The sequence below is a fragment of the Microplitis demolitor genome, chromosome 5, assembly GCF_026212275.2.
Source record: "Microplitis demolitor isolate Queensland-Clemson2020A chromosome 5, iyMicDemo2.1a, whole genome shotgun sequence".
Classification (NCBI taxonomy): Eukaryota; Metazoa; Arthropoda; class Insecta; order Hymenoptera; family Braconidae; genus Microplitis; species Microplitis demolitor.
The window spans coordinates 21,331,968-21,349,453 of NC_068549.1; the positions used below are offsets into that span (position 1 = coordinate 21,331,968).

General features: G+C 28.2%; 1 protein-coding gene across 9 annotated transcripts in view; it reads left to right on the forward strand.

Moving 5' to 3' along the window:
• Positions 1 to 17,486, forward strand: part of LOC103579393 (protein hu-li tai shao) — a 40,698-nt gene that overhangs the window by 19,643 nt on the left and 3,569 nt on the right. For 2 of the 9 annotated variants that reach the window (XM_014444618.2, XM_014444617.2), the window contains 14 exons: positions 710 to 844; positions 1,408 to 1,594; positions 2,270 to 3,102; positions 3,173 to 3,309; positions 3,578 to 3,695; positions 6,517 to 6,540; positions 7,352 to 7,468; positions 8,037 to 8,129; positions 8,218 to 8,413; positions 8,513 to 8,650; positions 8,726 to 8,797; positions 9,098 to 9,226; positions 9,614 to 9,688; positions 10,574 to 15,774. In XM_014444618.2, the coding sequence (XP_014300104.1) occupies positions 737 to 844; positions 1,408 to 1,594; positions 2,270 to 3,102; positions 3,173 to 3,309; positions 3,578 to 3,695; positions 6,517 to 6,540; positions 7,352 to 7,468; positions 8,037 to 8,129; positions 8,218 to 8,413; positions 8,513 to 8,650; positions 8,726 to 8,797; positions 9,098 to 9,226; positions 9,614 to 9,688; positions 10,574 to 15,405 (7,059 nt within the window). In that variant the 5' untranslated portion in view covers positions 710 to 736 and the 3' untranslated portion in view covers positions 15,406 to 15,774. Of the gene's footprint in view, positions 1 to 501; positions 616 to 709; positions 845 to 1,407; positions 1,595 to 2,269; positions 3,103 to 3,172; positions 3,310 to 3,577; positions 3,696 to 6,516; positions 6,541 to 7,351; positions 7,469 to 8,036; positions 8,130 to 8,217; positions 8,414 to 8,512; positions 8,651 to 8,725; positions 8,798 to 9,097; positions 9,227 to 9,613; positions 9,689 to 10,573; positions 15,776 to 17,217; positions 17,286 to 17,486 lie in introns of those variants that run through there. The other 7 variants (XM_053739598.1, XM_014444628.2, XM_014444616.2 and 4 more) reach the window with 6 other exon arrangements.

A 17,486-nucleotide genomic window follows, 5' to 3' on the forward strand; every position in this document is an offset into this window, starting at 1 on the left:
AAATTACAAAACATTAATTGATAATTTAATCGCACGTGTTAGATATTTAATGAGTTCATCGTGTATATTTAATGCAAGTTATATTAGTTATCATTAGAGCCTTATATATTTATGCTGCGACAAATTGAATGCGCAAACTAGAGTTTGTGAGTTTAAGTCAGTATATAACCCGGTTCAGTGTTGGCTTTGTGATGTAACTCATGTATTAGATGCCAGAGACCTCCTTATCGGTTAAAACTCGTGTGTTAGTCTCTTAAAGGCTTTTGTAATGTTAAAAACTCGTATTACTATATCGCTATTTATTAGCGTAAAGTAATTAAATTAAAAAAAAAAAAAGAAATTATGTAATTAAAAAAAAACAGACCTATTTTATTTAAATAAACTTTCAGTTATTAATTTTTTACTGCAGTAAAATTTTTTCCAAAATATAAAAAAAAATTTTTTGAAACATGAACGAAAATTAATTTCAAAAAATTATTTTTTTGGATAAATAATTATTGAATTTTTTTAAAAAAAATGTTACATACGACAGTAATTATTAATAACATTAATCAAGCATTTATAAAAGCAGTTGTTAAAAAATCAAATTGTATTTTAGATTATGAATTAAATGAGGTCAGCTTTTGAATTAATTGAATTTTAAAAAAATATTGTGATGGATTTTAAATGAATTTTAAATTTAAAAATTGTTATTTATTTATTTTTGCAGTCATTGTTAACTGAAAGAGGCCCGAGGATGGCGGACACAAGTCAGCATGAGCTCTCAGAGCCTCACACAAATGGAGCAATAGACGGTCTTACAGAGGAAGAAAAAAGTAAAATGAGACCAGCGGATATTGATGCTGTAAGTATAAGTACTTGGTTTAAAATCAATGTATAGTGGGGGGTAGAGGAGGCAAAATGGGACTTCCCCAAAATTTTAGAAAAAAAGTTTGTTTATTATTTTTATTTCCAAAAGTTGTAAATATAATTGAACATTATTTTTAAATTTTTTTGCTAAACTTTTTCAAAAATCTTAAGTGTCAGTCAAAAAATATCAATGTGTTTTATAATAAAAAATATTCAAAAAAAAATTTCTTTTCTTTGCATTCAATAAAAATATGAAATCTAATTTTTTTAAAGTAAATTACTTGTTTTTTTTTTTTTTTACTTTTTTTAATGACTCCATTTTACCCGCGAAAAATTTAAATTTGTATTTTAACGATAGCTGAAATTTTTTCTATTCATTTTGAAACTCATAAGAAAAATTTTTAAATTTTTGAGTTCCTGAAAATTTGATATTTCTTTTAGCCCATTTTGCCCCTTCCTTTTGTTTCCTATAGTAAAATTATTTATAGTAATTTACTGGTATTCTAATTTAACAAAATTTTGCACTGTTTAATTTAAAAAAAATAAATTTTATTGCAGGATATGCGAGAAATGGAGAGAAGGAAGCGCGTAGAAATAATAATGAACTCAAAGATGTTCAAAGAAGAACTAGAGCGTATTATTGAGACACAATTGAAAGACGGTTCTGGACCTTCTGGATTATTACAACAGATATCGGATATGATGGGTGCACAGGGTGCTCGCTTTAACGCCAATGTGTTCAAAAGTAATTTTCATTTGTTTAATATTAATATTTTAATTAAAAATCACAACTTTCAAAATCTAATTTCGGAGTTTAAATTTATCTGTACTTCAAACATAAAAATATAACCGCGCTATTATTTTATAAATACTTGAATATGTATTTAATCCATCGCACTTACTTCCGGTACACTTTACTCGTAAATTAAAACAGTAATAACTTCCGCTGGATTTTTAAAAAATTATATTTTAAAAGTTGCCATTTATTTTAATTACAATCACTCTTTCAAAATTTTATTTTTATTAAATTATAATTTTAAATTCAAATCTATCAATACTAATTTATTAAAAATATTTAATTTATCTTAAAGCTGTCATTAAATTTTTTTGAAAATTAATACGTAAAAAATCATGATACTGAAGTTAGCCGCCTAATAATTTTTGAATTTTTTTCAAAATGATAAATTATAGAAAAAAAAAAATCAAAAAATTACACTTGCAGATTTTTTAATTTTTTACACGTGCATTTTTTTTTTTTTATCAATTTGTTGAAAAGAAAACCCGAAAATTACATTTCAATAAAAACTTTAATTTTTTTTTGATAAACTCTGACATAAATAAATTATTGAAAGACTGTAATTTTATATAAAGATTTCCAAATGTTAATTTAAATGAACTCATAAATAAATAAATTAAACAGATTCGAGTTGCGTGGTGCCTATCAATGACATCCGCGGTGTCGAAGCCAAGGGTTACGAACGCGGTGAAAAATTATTGCGCTGCAAACTAGCAGCAGTATTCAGATTACTGGATCTATACGGATGGACACAGGGTGTAGGTGGACAAATAACCGCACGTCTGAATGCCGACGAAGAGCATTTTTTAGTTAACCCATTCGGTTTACTCTATCACGAGGTAACGGCATCGTCATTAGTTAAAGTTGATATGCAAGGCCAGGTAGTCGAGCAGGGTACGACTAATTTTGGTGTACATGTTGCTGAATTTCAATTGCACTCGACAATCCACGCAGCACGTCCAGATATTAAATGTATTATACATATAACAACGCCAACAGTAACAGCAGTGTCTTCCTTAAAAACCGGCCTCTTACCAATCGGCCCCGAGAGCATTGTCATCGGCGATGTCTCAACTCATCAGTATATCGGCGACATTCTTGAACCGGAAGAACGTGAAAAAATAACCCGCAATTTGGGCCCTATTAATAAAGTTATGCTGCTGACTAATCGCGGTGCTGTGTGTTGCGGTGATACTATCGAAGAAGCGTTTTATAATGTCTATAATACTGTGCTAGCATGTGAAACCCAACTAAAATTAATGCCTATGGGTTTGGAAAATTTAAATTTACTGTCAGAGGAGTCGAGAAAGTCCATTTACGAGGCCTCGAGAAAACCACCGATACCACATATGATATCCAGTGTCATTGAACCCTCGCCGTTGGCTGAAAAACTTGAAAAACGGTGGAGAATTGGCGGCACTGAGTTCGAAGCACTTATGAGGATGCTTGATAATGCTGTCAGTATTATTATTATTATTGTTAATTATCTATTTAATAGATTTAATTATGTATTGTTTTTGTCACCAGGGTTTCCGTACCGGTTATATTTACCGGCATCCATTAATTAAGAGCGAGCCACCTAGGCCACGAAATGATGTCGAAGTACCACCAGCAGTTTCTTCTCTTGGATATTTATTTGAAGAAGAAGAACTTTATAAACAAGGGTAATTTTTTTTTTATTTATTTATGCGGGTAATTTTTAGTTGGTACCCCCTCCCCTCACTTTTTTAATAAATCTAATTTTAAACTGTCATTGTATTAAAAATTTAATTAATTAATTTTAGACAAGTGAAAGATGATTTTAAAATTTTAAATTTAAGGGGAGGGGGTCTAAGACTGCTCGTAAATTAAATGAATGGGTTGTTAATCTAAAAAAAATTTTATTAATAAGTAAGTAAATTAATTATCATTTGTTTTAAAATAATGTTACAGATTATGGAAGGGAGGACGTAAAGGTGCTGACAGATCACGCTGGTTAAATTCACCGAACGTTTATCAAAAAGTGGAAATACTCGAGACCGGAACTCCAGATCCGAAAAAAATAACAAAGGTAGAAGTTATTACTTTTGAAAATAAAACCGAGTAGTTATTTTATCAAATTTTTAATTTACACATAATTAATTAATGGACATTCCAATCGATTATAAAGTAACTCCTCACTCGTTTATAAAATTATAAATATTTACTATTTAATTTAATCATACATATAATCGAACAAAATTTTTTTACTATTTTTTTTCGTTTACAGAATTATTTTTTTTCTTAGAATTTTTTTAAATCCAATCAATCATTTTTCTAAATAATTAAAATTATTGTAACAAAACTAGTCAACTAAAATCAACGATTAGAAAGTACCGAGTTTTCTCACTATACCTCAGTAATTAAAAGTATCAATTAATGATAATTACATTAAAATTTGTAGTTTAAATAGATTCTTCATTAATAATATTTAATGAGATTACTCTCAATGTTATTACAGAAATTTTAAATATATCAATTTAAAAAAAAAATTAAAGTCACTGCACAGTAAAAAATATTGTGTTAAAATCAACATAATCGGTGTTAAAAACAGTCCACATACTTGTGTTATTTCTTAACACAATTTGGGGGAATTTAAACACAAAATTTGGGTTAAAATCTCAGCACGAAATTCCGGTAATACGAGAAGTTAATTTAACACTTTTAAAATGTCTGGCGACAAAAAAAATGTTAACTTTCATATTTTATTTTTGTAGGATGGATATTCAGTAAAGATAATTTATATATTATTTTGAGATTATCAAAATCACAACAATTATTATTTAACATTAAACTATTGTTTGATAGTAAACAATCTTTTTATTAGAGTCAAGATTTTTAAAAAATCGCGTAATATTTCACAGCAGTTGCAAATAGTAAATCAATTAATTTATTTTGAAAAAACAAAAACACATTTTTATTTAGCGAAAAAATAATTTTAACATCACATTAAATAATTCGAAATTATAACTAAATATTTTTTATTAGTATGATAAAAATTCCAGCTTTTAGTAAATGCTAAATAAAATATATTAATAAAAAAAAAATTTTAAGTTAAATTGACATTTATAAAATGTCGATTTTACTTTCATTTTTATAATAACTCTCCCGCGACTATCGATTCACTTTTTACCATAAATTTTGTGTTAATTTTAAAGTAACTCTTAATAAATGTTGATAATTTTAATTTTCATACTAAGTAACACTTTTAAACTGTTAAATAGTAAATCGATTTTAAATTTTACAGTAACACTGAAATGACTCGATTTAACACTAAATAATCAATAAAAAAATTTAATAGATACTCAATATTTTTTACTGTGCGATTGTTCATAAAAAAAAATCTAAAAAAAAATTTTATGTAACGAATAACAAAAAAAAACTTTTTAATTAAAATATATGAATATTATTGTGTTACGCTTTGATATAATAATCTATTAAAATGTCTACGTGTTTTTACTAATGAGATTATTATGACGCAGTAATCGTATATATTTAATGCTTATATCAAGCTGATGCTTAATAAATATATATAACTCTATAAATAAATATATATATTATAAGTAAAAAAAAGAAAAATTGCGCACGTTTTGATAAAGAAAATTTAAATTTAAATCATGGATAAAATAGAGAGTAAATTTATTTGAATGTGCATTACAATTAGACATTTTATACAAATTTGAAATTTTTAACTTATAATTATACTGATAATTATTAAATTTATGTGCAATGCCATTTATTTAGTGCCAGAGTTTTTGAAAATCAAAAATTAAATTTATTTGATTTATTATAATTATTGATTCAAAAAAAAGCTTTTGCTTTTTATATTAATTGAATATCAATATATATATAAGAAAAAATGAGTTATAATAAGATATGAATTGTCATTTTTTTTTCTGTAGCTGATTATTAAATAAAGTTACACAGCTTAAAAAAAAAACACTCAAGTTTTTTTTTCATGTAATTTTTATAGTAAAATTTATTTAGCTTGCAGTTGCATTTATTTATTTTTTTTTTTTTTTAATAAATTTATTTTAATTTTTAAAAATTATAGAAACAGCAACTGCATAATTATTAATTATTTATTTAAATTAGGGCATGCGTGTGAATGTGGAGTGAAAAAACAGTTAGGACTCTAGTTAAAAAAAAAAAGTCACTGTAAAAAAATTTTAAAAATCACGATGCAGAATTTAAATTTACACAGCGTAAAATTTTAACAGAAAATCATGAAAAAAAAAAAAATTGACATAAGTCACAATTTTTTTGATATCAACGGCATTCTCAGACAGTTCCCCCACTTTTCAAAAATATGCAATGACAACTGTCATCACCGAATTAAAATTTAATTAATTAATTAAAAAAGGAATTTCTCCGAAATATAGAATAAAAAAAAAATTACTTACAATTATTTTCAATTAGGAGTTAAATAAAATTTTTTGAATAAATTTTAGCCGGCAAAATTTGAATTTTTTAATTGGCATGAAAATGTTACTGAAATTTATTTTCCAATTTCGTTTAACTCCAAATTAATATCAACTCAGTAATTTTTTTAAAAATCTATACCTCAGCAAAATTTTCTTTCCAATTAATGCTTTAATTTTTTTTAGTAATTAATCTATAAAATTTTGATACGCTTATGAGTTATTGAAAATTTTTAAAAAGTGGAGGCATTGTCTAAGAATGGGCTTAAAATTCTACATCATTAAATTTTTAAAAATTTTTTTACAAAAATTTTTTTTTAAGACAAATAAAACAAAAATTTATTATCATTAATTAATTAATTAACAAATGAATTAAAATCAATCGTGTTTGACTAATATTATCGTTTTCTTGGCTTTGTTTTTTATTTATAGTGGGTGGATCAAAACGCAGAGGAGGTAATTTCCCACTGAAAAATTTACTCGGATTTTGGATTGAGTCCTCTATTTTTTTTATTTATTTTATTTAATTTAATTAATCTATTATTATAATTATAATCCTCTAATTAAGTTACGCTGCATTCTTTACAGTTCTGTCGCTATAGGTCCACTTTAGTTTCACAATTTAAAAAAAAAAAAAATTACTGGCATGAGGATCAACATCACATTAATTTAAATTAATTTATTTTTCAGCATTTTCATAACTAATTTACTTTTACTCTTAATCACTTGGGGCATTACTAGGTTTCATATTTAAATATTCACGATTGATAATTAATTGATTTATTAATTATCATAATAAAAAATAAAATTCTAATCATATCATACAATAAACATTGTAGTTAATCATGACAATGACTCTGAATGAATGTGTGCCTGATCATATTTATTTAAAAAATATATATAGAGGGTGGCCTCGGTATACATCGACTGTTATGACAAAACCAGATTTGTCGACCCTTTATTTATTTAAAAATTTTTATTATTTATTACAATTTTATTTATTTACTTTTATTATTTTTAAAAATTTACAATAGCCAATTAAGATACAGGCACACATTTAATCGAGTCATTTTTTAACCGGCTTATAAAAGGCTTATTTAATTTTATTTTTAATTTTAAATTTATATTTAAATTATTATTAGTGTTATTATTATTAATATTATTATTATTATTACTATTATTATTATTATTATTATTATTATTATTATTATGATTATAATTATTTTAAAATTAATGGGTCGTTTAACAATTCTGGTTTTGTCTTCAGTGGGTGTCTGATGGATCACCAACACACAGTAGCAGTACACCAGTAAGGATTGAAAGTGCTTTACAATTTGTACCCAAGAATACTAATCCAAAGGAATTTAAACAGCTGCAACAACAGGTTGGTTTTTAATTTTATTTTTTTAAATTTTGAATCATGTTACGGATCTCGAAACCAATCAATTTTTTTTGTCATATATTTTTATTTAAATAATTAATATTTAGAGTATGAGCTATCAAAAACTTCAATTTCACTTGAAAATTTTTTTTCTGGGACTTTAAATTGAAATTGTGGGCAAACTATCAAAGATAGGGAAAAAATGTACTAAAACAATTCTGTAGGAAATTAAATTCTCTACAAAAAAAGTCCTTATCAATTTTTTCATATCTTCAATAGTTTCGAAATTTTTTGACTCTAATAACTCGGAGTAACTTTTTATTTCATAATCAATTTTTTTCCCGGTACTTGTATTTGAAATTGTGAGCAAACTATCAAAGATAGGGGAAAAATGTATTAGAACAATTCTGTAGGAAATTAAATTCTCTACAAAAAAAGTTCTTATCATTTTTCAAATAACTTCAATAGTTCAGACACAATTTGCATAAATCGTATATAAATAATAAATCATGTTGAATTTTTGTATAAAAAATTTTAATTTATTTAAAAAAATAATTAAATTTCTAAATAGATAAAAGATTATCGTAGAGCAGATAAAATATCAGCAGGACCACAATCACATATTTTGGAAGGTGTCTCGTGGGAAGAGGCAAAAAAAATGCAGGTAAATCATCAAGTTTATTCCACTAAACAAATAAATTATTTACTTATACTTCAGTATCAATAAAATTTGAAATAAATTTATTTAAAAGGATGCAACAATAAGTGGTACTGGTGAACAAGTAGTACTCGTAGGTGCAGCAAGTAAAGGTATTATACAACGTAATTTCCAACACAATGCCATGGTATACAAAACTCCATACGCTAAAAATCCATTCGACGCCGTCACTGATCAAGAACTTGATCAGTATAAAAAAGAAGTTGAACGTAAGACTAAAGGAGACATATGTAAGTTTATTTATTTATTTTAAAAACACCCGCCAGTTATTTGTTTAGTAATTTAACTTAATTAATATTACAAATAATTGTTCATTTAATTTTTTTTAGATGATGAATCACAATCTGAATCCGAAGCATTATCGTCATTTAATATCAGTAGAGCGACTCATGAATCAAGCACTGCCAAATCACCAATTCAATCACCTATTTCTGTTACTTCTGAAACTGAAGAAGAAAGTCGAGACGGTAATTTACTTATTTATTTATTTAATTATCTAATTAATATTTTAATTAATAAAAATTATTATTAATTATCTTCAGAACCACGTGTACTGCGGATAGAAACGAAGCGTGTACCCAAGCCAAGTCAGGCTGAAGTTGTATTAAGTGATGGTAAGTTATATACAAATATATTTATATAAATTCACAGAAAAATACAGTCGACTTTCCATCATAAGTCTGGTCTAGGAAAATTAAACTTTTCCTTAGTTTTGGTCTTGACTGCCCATTTTAGCAGGTTTTATTTTATGATTTTGAAGTGTGAATTGATGGTTTATGCTGGGGAGTCGACTGTATTTTATTATTAAGCATGAATAAATTTATTATGCATGCAGAATTAACAAGCATTTGATAAAAATAAAACATATTTTTAAAAAATACTTGACGCATGTAAAAAAAAAATGCACGAATTAGGAAAAATGCATGAGCATGAAAATGATGCGGATAAATCCAACTCCAGCAAGGTGACGGTATCGAATTCTCAAATAAAATCTGTCACTACACAATCTCATACCGTTCCTTTAAATCAGCAAAAGATTGAAGGTAAGATTATAAATCTTACCAAAAATATAAATTTTTAATTTTATTCAAATTGATGTCAAGTGTACGATTGCAAAACCCCTACTGAGAAAAAAAAAACTTATTTTTGTCTAAAAAAAAATCAGGTATTCTTAATCCCTAAAATCTCAAGTGCTGACTACTAATATTTTTTATATTTTTATATATAATATTTTATTAATATTTATAAATATCAAAATCAAGTTTCATTAGCCCATAAAAAAATTTTTAAATATTTGTTTCATGGAAATTTATAAAAAAAAACATTAAAAAAAAATCTTGATAATTCCCAACAAAAATGAATTTCATCTCTTTACAAAAAATCAATCAATTGATAGCATGTATTTTTTTTGTTATTTTGTTATTTCATAGTCGACGCAACGACTGAATTTTTAAACCAGATGCGCCGTTCAGCAATTGAACCCATGAACAATCGCAATAAACGAGGTGAGTTTAAGCACGTAAACACAACTACACTAAAAATCAGAACTTGCCGGGTGCTATCCATTATTTTACATACATTTCTAGACAAGTACCAAATATATCATACTATCAAATTTTATTGTAAAAAAATTTATCAGTTTCAGCGTAAAATTTAAATTTTACTTTGAAAAGAATCTATTAGTTTTGGCGGGAAATTTTAAATTTTACTTTGAAATAAAAATATCAGTTCCGGATTCAAATTTTAAATTTTACCCTGAGAAAATATATCAGTTCTGGTGTCAAATTTTAAATTTTACTTTGAAAAAATATATCAATTTCGGTAGTATTTAAATTATAACCATCCCATAATTTTGCCGCGATTTCCGTACATTTGAAATAATGTAAGCATCTTCTCAACTGTTATTTGTTCTAATAATTTCGACTACCTCTTCAATTAAATTTGCAGTATGACACATCTAGTACTCGTCGAGAAATGTTTTTGTAACAATGGAATTGCGCCTAACTTGACATCCACCACCTAAACTGCTAGCTTACGCATGCGCATATCCCGCTTTATTATTTACATGCTCAAAATACTTGTTTTATTTGAATCAATGTCTACATAATTATTTATCATTCGCTTTATTTAAAAATCTATCGCTTATCACCAAACGCTCGCACCTAGCGCACGCTTGTTTACCTCTAGACAATTTTCTTAGTCAGTTTAATTAATAATTTACTAAATAAATAACAAAATGAATGAATTAAAAAGTAATTTAACTTGTAATTCAATGGTGCGAGCGGTTTGTGATTAAAACGACGACGTCGACAATAAATAAAATCGTATAAACAATCAGTTAAATAAAGAATCGGTCGCTTTAGGAGTTTTTGGACAATATAATTTTGCAGATTATGACGAAGCGACGAGCAATGATGAGGGTAGCGAGGAGATTCCAGTCGGCAAGTACGGTCATTGGTGTCTTAGTTCACACGAAGAATTACATCTCGAGAGGACTAAAATACTAACATTAACTCCATTAATATCATTAAAACAATCGAAGTCATTAAATAATTTAAATCGAGCCGCGTCTCCAACATTTAAAGAAAAATCAAACTATTTCAATTTAAAATCCCGTATTAAATCTTACCGCCGTCGTATATTTTTCGATGAATACGATAAAATTTACGCGCAATATAAAAATTCAAATTTAACATCAAATAATTTTAATCTAAATGATATTGATAAAAGTCAGGGGTTAGTTAAGCAACTTGTCGCTAAATACTCGAATCCGTCATTATTTGACTTCAATATTTATAACAATAACAACAATAATATATCAACAAAAACACGAAAACGTTCTTATCTATCGTCGGTAACTTCAACCTGCTCGGTATGCAAAATTCCCCGGCTGTCATTGCCGACGTCATTGAAACTGCATGACCTGCAGAGTCCCCGTCTCGTTGAAGCTGTGATGAGACAGGAAGTCCGTAAAACACAGAGTGAAACTTCTTCACCGACAGAGAGTCATTTACTGTCATGTGAACTGCGTTCTTTACCGACTGATCCACAGTTGAGTCCCATAAATATGTCATTGTTTCATCACTATGGTGAACTGAAGTACGAAAATACGCCACTGAAAGACGTACAGGTTAGTCAGACGCTTTTACCGACAGCTGGTAACTTTGAATTTGTTAACACGGATGCTATTAAAAGCGAGCCTGACGTTAATGGTAACGTTAATCCGCAGTGTATGGTTTCTTCCGGAGAAAAAATTAATTCCGATCAGGAAGTGAGCTCTGAAGATATCGCAAGCATGCAGACGGTAATTGAAAATAAGAATGATGATAAAACAGAGGCCCAGGCTGAAGTAGACTCGATATCTCCGGAATTGATTGATAACTTGGAGTGGTTAAATGAACCCTTGGATACTCTAGAGTCATCATTTGCTAAAGAGCTGAATGACAGTCAGCCATGGAGATTTTCTTCGCCACTTGCCAGTGGGAAGAAATCATACCAGCGGGAAGACAGCATGACTGAAGTCATTGATAGCATTAATATTAATTTAACTCCGTCAAAAACGATCCGTTCGTTGGATTATCGTCTGCCGGATACTGATGTGTCGATAAAATATAATTTAAATTCAACGCACATGAGTATGATTTATAGTTTGACTCCCACGACTGAAATTGATGATGGGGAAGAAGGTAATGAGCATATTAATTGCGGCAAAGCATGTCCGCAGTGTTTAATACTTGGTCCGATGGGAAGTTTGTCGCCTACTGATCATGATTCTTTTTATATTTGGGATGAGCCTATTGTTGAAGATAATAAAGGAGAAGAAGAAGAAGAAAGTAAAGAGAATGTGATTGACTTGAATAAGACTATTGATTTGTTTGATAATTCTATTGAAATTGAAAGTAATGCTTCTGCTACGGACTTGGAACTTCCGGTTAAAGCCGAAGTTGAAGAAGATGATGGGGAATTTCATAAAGATATTGAAATTACAGTTAATGAAATCATTGAGGGATTGGGAGAAAGAGAGGCTTTAATAAAAGCTACTGATTTAGTTGATGACGTACTGAACTTTGCTTGTAAAAATGTCGGTGCTGTTATTGGTAATCTTGAGACCAGTGGAATTCCAGGTCACGAAGAACTAACCGTCGGTAACGTAGAGCATAATGAAGCAGAAGTGGAACGCGATGGTAAAGAAGACGACTCTGTAGATAAAGAAGGTGAAGTTTGTGAAGAACGTAGAGTTGAGGTTAAAATTGACAATGAAGATCAAGAAGAGAAAGAAGAAATCCATTCTGGAGACCGTGTAACGGTTTCGGAAGAAATAGGAGGTGAAGAAGAAATGATTTCTGGTGATAAAGGTGAAGATTTTAATGCTGAAAGAATTATAGTTAAAGAAGAAATAAATTCTATTGAAGAAATCGAAGATGATGCTATGGAAGATGCGGAAATTGATGTTGAAACGGAAAAAATTGAAGAAGAAGTCAAAGTGGCAAGTGGGCATGAGAGTAATGTAGAAAAAAATTTAGAAACGCTTAATATAAAAGAAGAAATTCGCGATATTAATACTGATGATGACAAAGAAGAAATATGTGAAATAATTCACAAGATTTCTTTCAATGAAGATACTGAAGAAAATATTTCTGATAAATTTCTAGTTGTCGATGAATTGATACATCACATTATTGACAAAGACATTTCTAGTTCTTCAGAACAGACTCCAGAACGTCAGGATTCACACGAGTCCCGCGAGTATCAAGACCAGGAAGAATCTCCACGTGACACATCAGAGTCATCAGAAAGCTTCAACCTAAAAAAAGTGAAGGAGAATACAAATATCGAGATAAAAGAAATGCAAACTCTTCAAGGATCTACTTCGAATCTTGCTGTGCAAGACAAAGTAGCAGGAAGTAAAGAAGATTTTATTACAAAATTGAAAAATCTTATCGATGATTTGAACCCAGATGAAGGGGAGATAAAAGAAGAATTCACTAGTGTTATCAATAACTTGCACTTGAATTGTAATGAGTTGTCACCCGTCGAGTCCAATGAAATTTTACAGCAGCTCAAGTGCATCGTCGAGCAATCTGACTCTGGTGTTCACGAAGAATCTTTCAAGGCTTCAGATAATTTTGAAATCACTACCTGTGACTCTAGTGGTAGCCTCAATCGTTCTGAAGTATTGAAGCAGTTTAAAAATCGATTCGAAGAGATTTTCAAACGCAGCCAAGCTTCATTGGTTGACGTAAACGATAATATTGATAACGCCAATAGTACTGAATTTTCGTCATTGAAAGTTAATATGCTTGCTAATGATCATGATGATGCAGAAGATATCAATGCTGGTGTGTCAGCTGATGTAGAGGAAGAATATGAACGTGAAGAAACATCAACTGATGATACGAAATCAGATAACAGTAAAGAGAAGAATGAAATTAGTAGCAAAGCTGTTAACTTTTGTATCATTGAATACGAAGGTGAAGGTAAGAAAGTCAAAGATGGGCAAGACGAGGGCCAAGAAGAAGCTGGAGCCCAAGAAAATGTTCAAGAAAACTTGATTGGGAATTTAAGTGACGGTGAAAAAGAAGCTTTAAGACTCTGGGAAATGGCTGAATCCGAAATGGAACGCAGTTACAATCACGTCCGTTTTTCTGAAGCTCATGACACATCTTTAACTTTCATAACATATGAACCCGTAGATGATGTACTAGATACTGTTACTTTCAAACCACTTGCTCACTACCCCACGCGTCATGATCTTCACCTCGATTCTCTTGACGACGTTCTCAAAGTTCCCAGTATCGGATCTAAAGAAGTCATCGCTCTTTCCACTATTTCCGAAGACGAGGAAGTCGATGCCGATGACAGCGACATTATCATCAACTACATTAGCTCGCCGACGAGAAATATTAATAACAATTTACTAAAAGCTGATAAAGTCGACAGTATTTGTAGTCTCGAATCCATCACAGAAATCGACGAATCAGAAGATGCTGAGATTTCGTCAATTGTACAAATGAATGAAGATATTAATAACATTTTAAATGTGGATTCTAATGATTCTATAGAAGTTTTAAGTATCAAAAATATTTTCAATGAGGATTCTAATAACTCTGTACAAGTTATTTACGTAAATAACAGCAGAAATTACGATATTAATGTCATCGACACGGAAAAGAATTTAGAAAAATCTGTAAATAATTCGGAAATAAATATTTCTTCTTCAAATAACTATTTTGGCGACAACGTCAATGAGTTGAAATTAACCTCGTCATCATTAACAGAATTTTATTCTTGCCAAGATGAATTATCAACAAATCGTGACAGTTTCGAAACATGTTTTACGTCACAAAAATCATCTGTACAAGCTTTAACCCCGCGAAGTAATGAAGATGATTCATCAAAATACTCTACCGTTAACAGTGAAACCTACACGATAAGTGATAATGATAACTGTGATGCTGATAATGATGATTGTTTATCAGAAATAAATGAGATACCTCGCGATACTATGTACAATGCAGATGTATCAGATAACTTAAGAAAGTCTGACTCATTTTCCGAGATGAATTTCAATGCCTGTGATACTACGGTTAATATGGGTGATATTTCTTCACTTAATAACTCTGATAAGTCTGATATTAATATTATCAGTCCTGGAAAAAATATTAATAGCAGAGAAGAAATGAATGAGAAGAAGACTGACATTGAAGATGATATTAATCACGTGGGCTGCAATGGATGCGGTGATAATAATATTTCTAAAAAGTCGGATGCTGAAGAAGATATTAATAATTACAGTGATGTTATTAATGATAAAGACACTAATGAACATCATGATATTAATACCGACAGTACGGAAAAAATATGCAGCGTTTGTTCGAAGTATTTTAGTGTTAATGATTTAAAAAATATAACGATTGAAGACTTCTGCGACAGTTTGATAATCGATGAGAATACAATGGAATGGAAGTTGCAAAAAAATGACACGTGTCGTAATTGTTTGATGACGATGTCCATGGACACGCGTGATTTCATACGGCTGGAGAGACAAGTTGTGCATGAAGAAAATATTAAATGCAATCTAACCTTAAATATATCCCCTTTAAAATCCCCGCCGAAGTACGAGGACACTACGCTGTGTAAAGTCGTCAGCAAAATAACTTTCACGGATTCAAATTATTCGCGTGATAGTAATATCAGTCAAGATTCACTCGTTGATTCTTAACGTTCATTTATTTTTTTTTTTACTTATTAGTACAGCCCCTAATACTTTTATTACTCACGTTCTTGTTTTAACGTGACCTTTATTTAATTATTTTTAAAATAATTAAAGATCTCAATCGTTTGTACTTAATATTAATAACGTTAACATTAATTATTTATTTATTAAAACTGTTAATTTAATATGCACACGTGATATTTAAATTAAATTTTATGTGATATCGTACTTAATATTAATCAACATCATTAACAGTCTTCATTATTTCATTTAATGGAAAACAGTTTGCTTTATGTTACTCTGTTATTATTTATATTTCTTCTTTCTGTAAAAAATATAATGGTAATTTATTATTATTATTTTTTACAAACTTTCACACCAAAAGTCGAAAAATTTTCAATTTGTTCATTAATAACTTGTCTTTTTATTTATTAATGAACATTTATTTATAAATTTTTTATAAACAATTTAACATTTTTGTTTTATTTAAAAAATTTAATCGTTTATTTTATTAATATTAATAAAATATTAATTGCTTTTTATATTTTCTGGTTATTAATTGACAACCATAAATATGCATTATAATTTACGTAATTTGCTCATATTAATATATAAATTTACGCTCTGTTTCACTGCAATTTGAAAAAATTAGTCAATTTTTATATAATTAACAAAATTCTTCATAAACAATTTAAAAAATTCGCGCAATTTCTCTATATTTCATCTCTAAAAAAAATATTAATGACATCATTTATAAGTCTCCATTTTTTTAACCTCAAAAAATTAAATCTTTAATTACAAAATTTAAATGTTCGCCTGAAGTAATTATCGGGGATAAAATATTTATCATAATTGCATTTATTTATTTTATATTTTCATATATTTTATAATAAATATATACTAATAACAATTGTCCGCACTGCAATTGCGCGCGCAAATTCAAATCTGCACAGTATACATAATTAATATACTGAAGTATGAAGATAATCTAGAATACAAGTTGCGGAAATAGTAAATATATGAAAAAATATGAATATGAGCAAATTAATATATGTTACAAATAAATTATAATGTATATTAATAATAAGAAAAGCCGGAAATAAAATAAATATTAATTGCATTGATGAGAGTAAAATAATTACCATTATATTTTAGTGTAATAAAAAAAATATATAAATATATGTTAGCTTAAATGTATATACTAGCTTTAATACTCAACAATCAATAAACAAACGGCTTTGTTTAGTAAATCACACAAACAATAAAACATTTAAAAATTAAATGAATAATTTAAAAACTTTGGGTGTTGGAGAAGAATAGATGTTTAAAATTATATTATTTTTTAAAACAGTGGTGTCATTGGTCTGCATAATCTCAAATACACATTTTATACATTTACATTTATATTAATAAAAAATATATAAATGAAACACTTGCATTTAATCATGACTGTATTGTTGAACAATAAATTAAACAATTCATTTCTCCGCTCTTTAATTTTTTAAATTTCTACGCACATTGCCTGCACTATTGCATTGTCGCAACATACTTTTACTTATTTTAATTTTTAAAAAATAATTATGATAATAATTGGCACGCACTTATGATTTGTTAAAAATTATTCAGCAACATCAAGCTAACAAGTAAAAAAAATTATTTTCCGAGGTAAGGGTAATTCAGCATATACTTATTTCCTACTCCAACTTAATTTTTTTTTTTTGGTACTTAAACTTTAGTGATAAGGGAATGTGTTAATGAGTTAAAGTCTTGTTAAAAGTAATTAGAATAAATATACTACATGTTTAATATTTGTTATAGGTGAGAATACAGTTAATGGTGATCATTCGGATGCACACCATAGCACATTTTCTCATAGCAGCAAAGAGGTAATTTATTATTATTTATTTAATCACTAATCATTCATCTCTTTCATTATTAATTTGATTAATCATTAATATTTTTTTCAAACTATTTTAAAAAATCGCTACTTTTATTCGAAGTAAAAACCTTAAGATTTGTTATCACAGAAATAATTTGAGAAAATTTATGTAAGTCAATCATGATGACCACATTTCTGAAAAACCTGG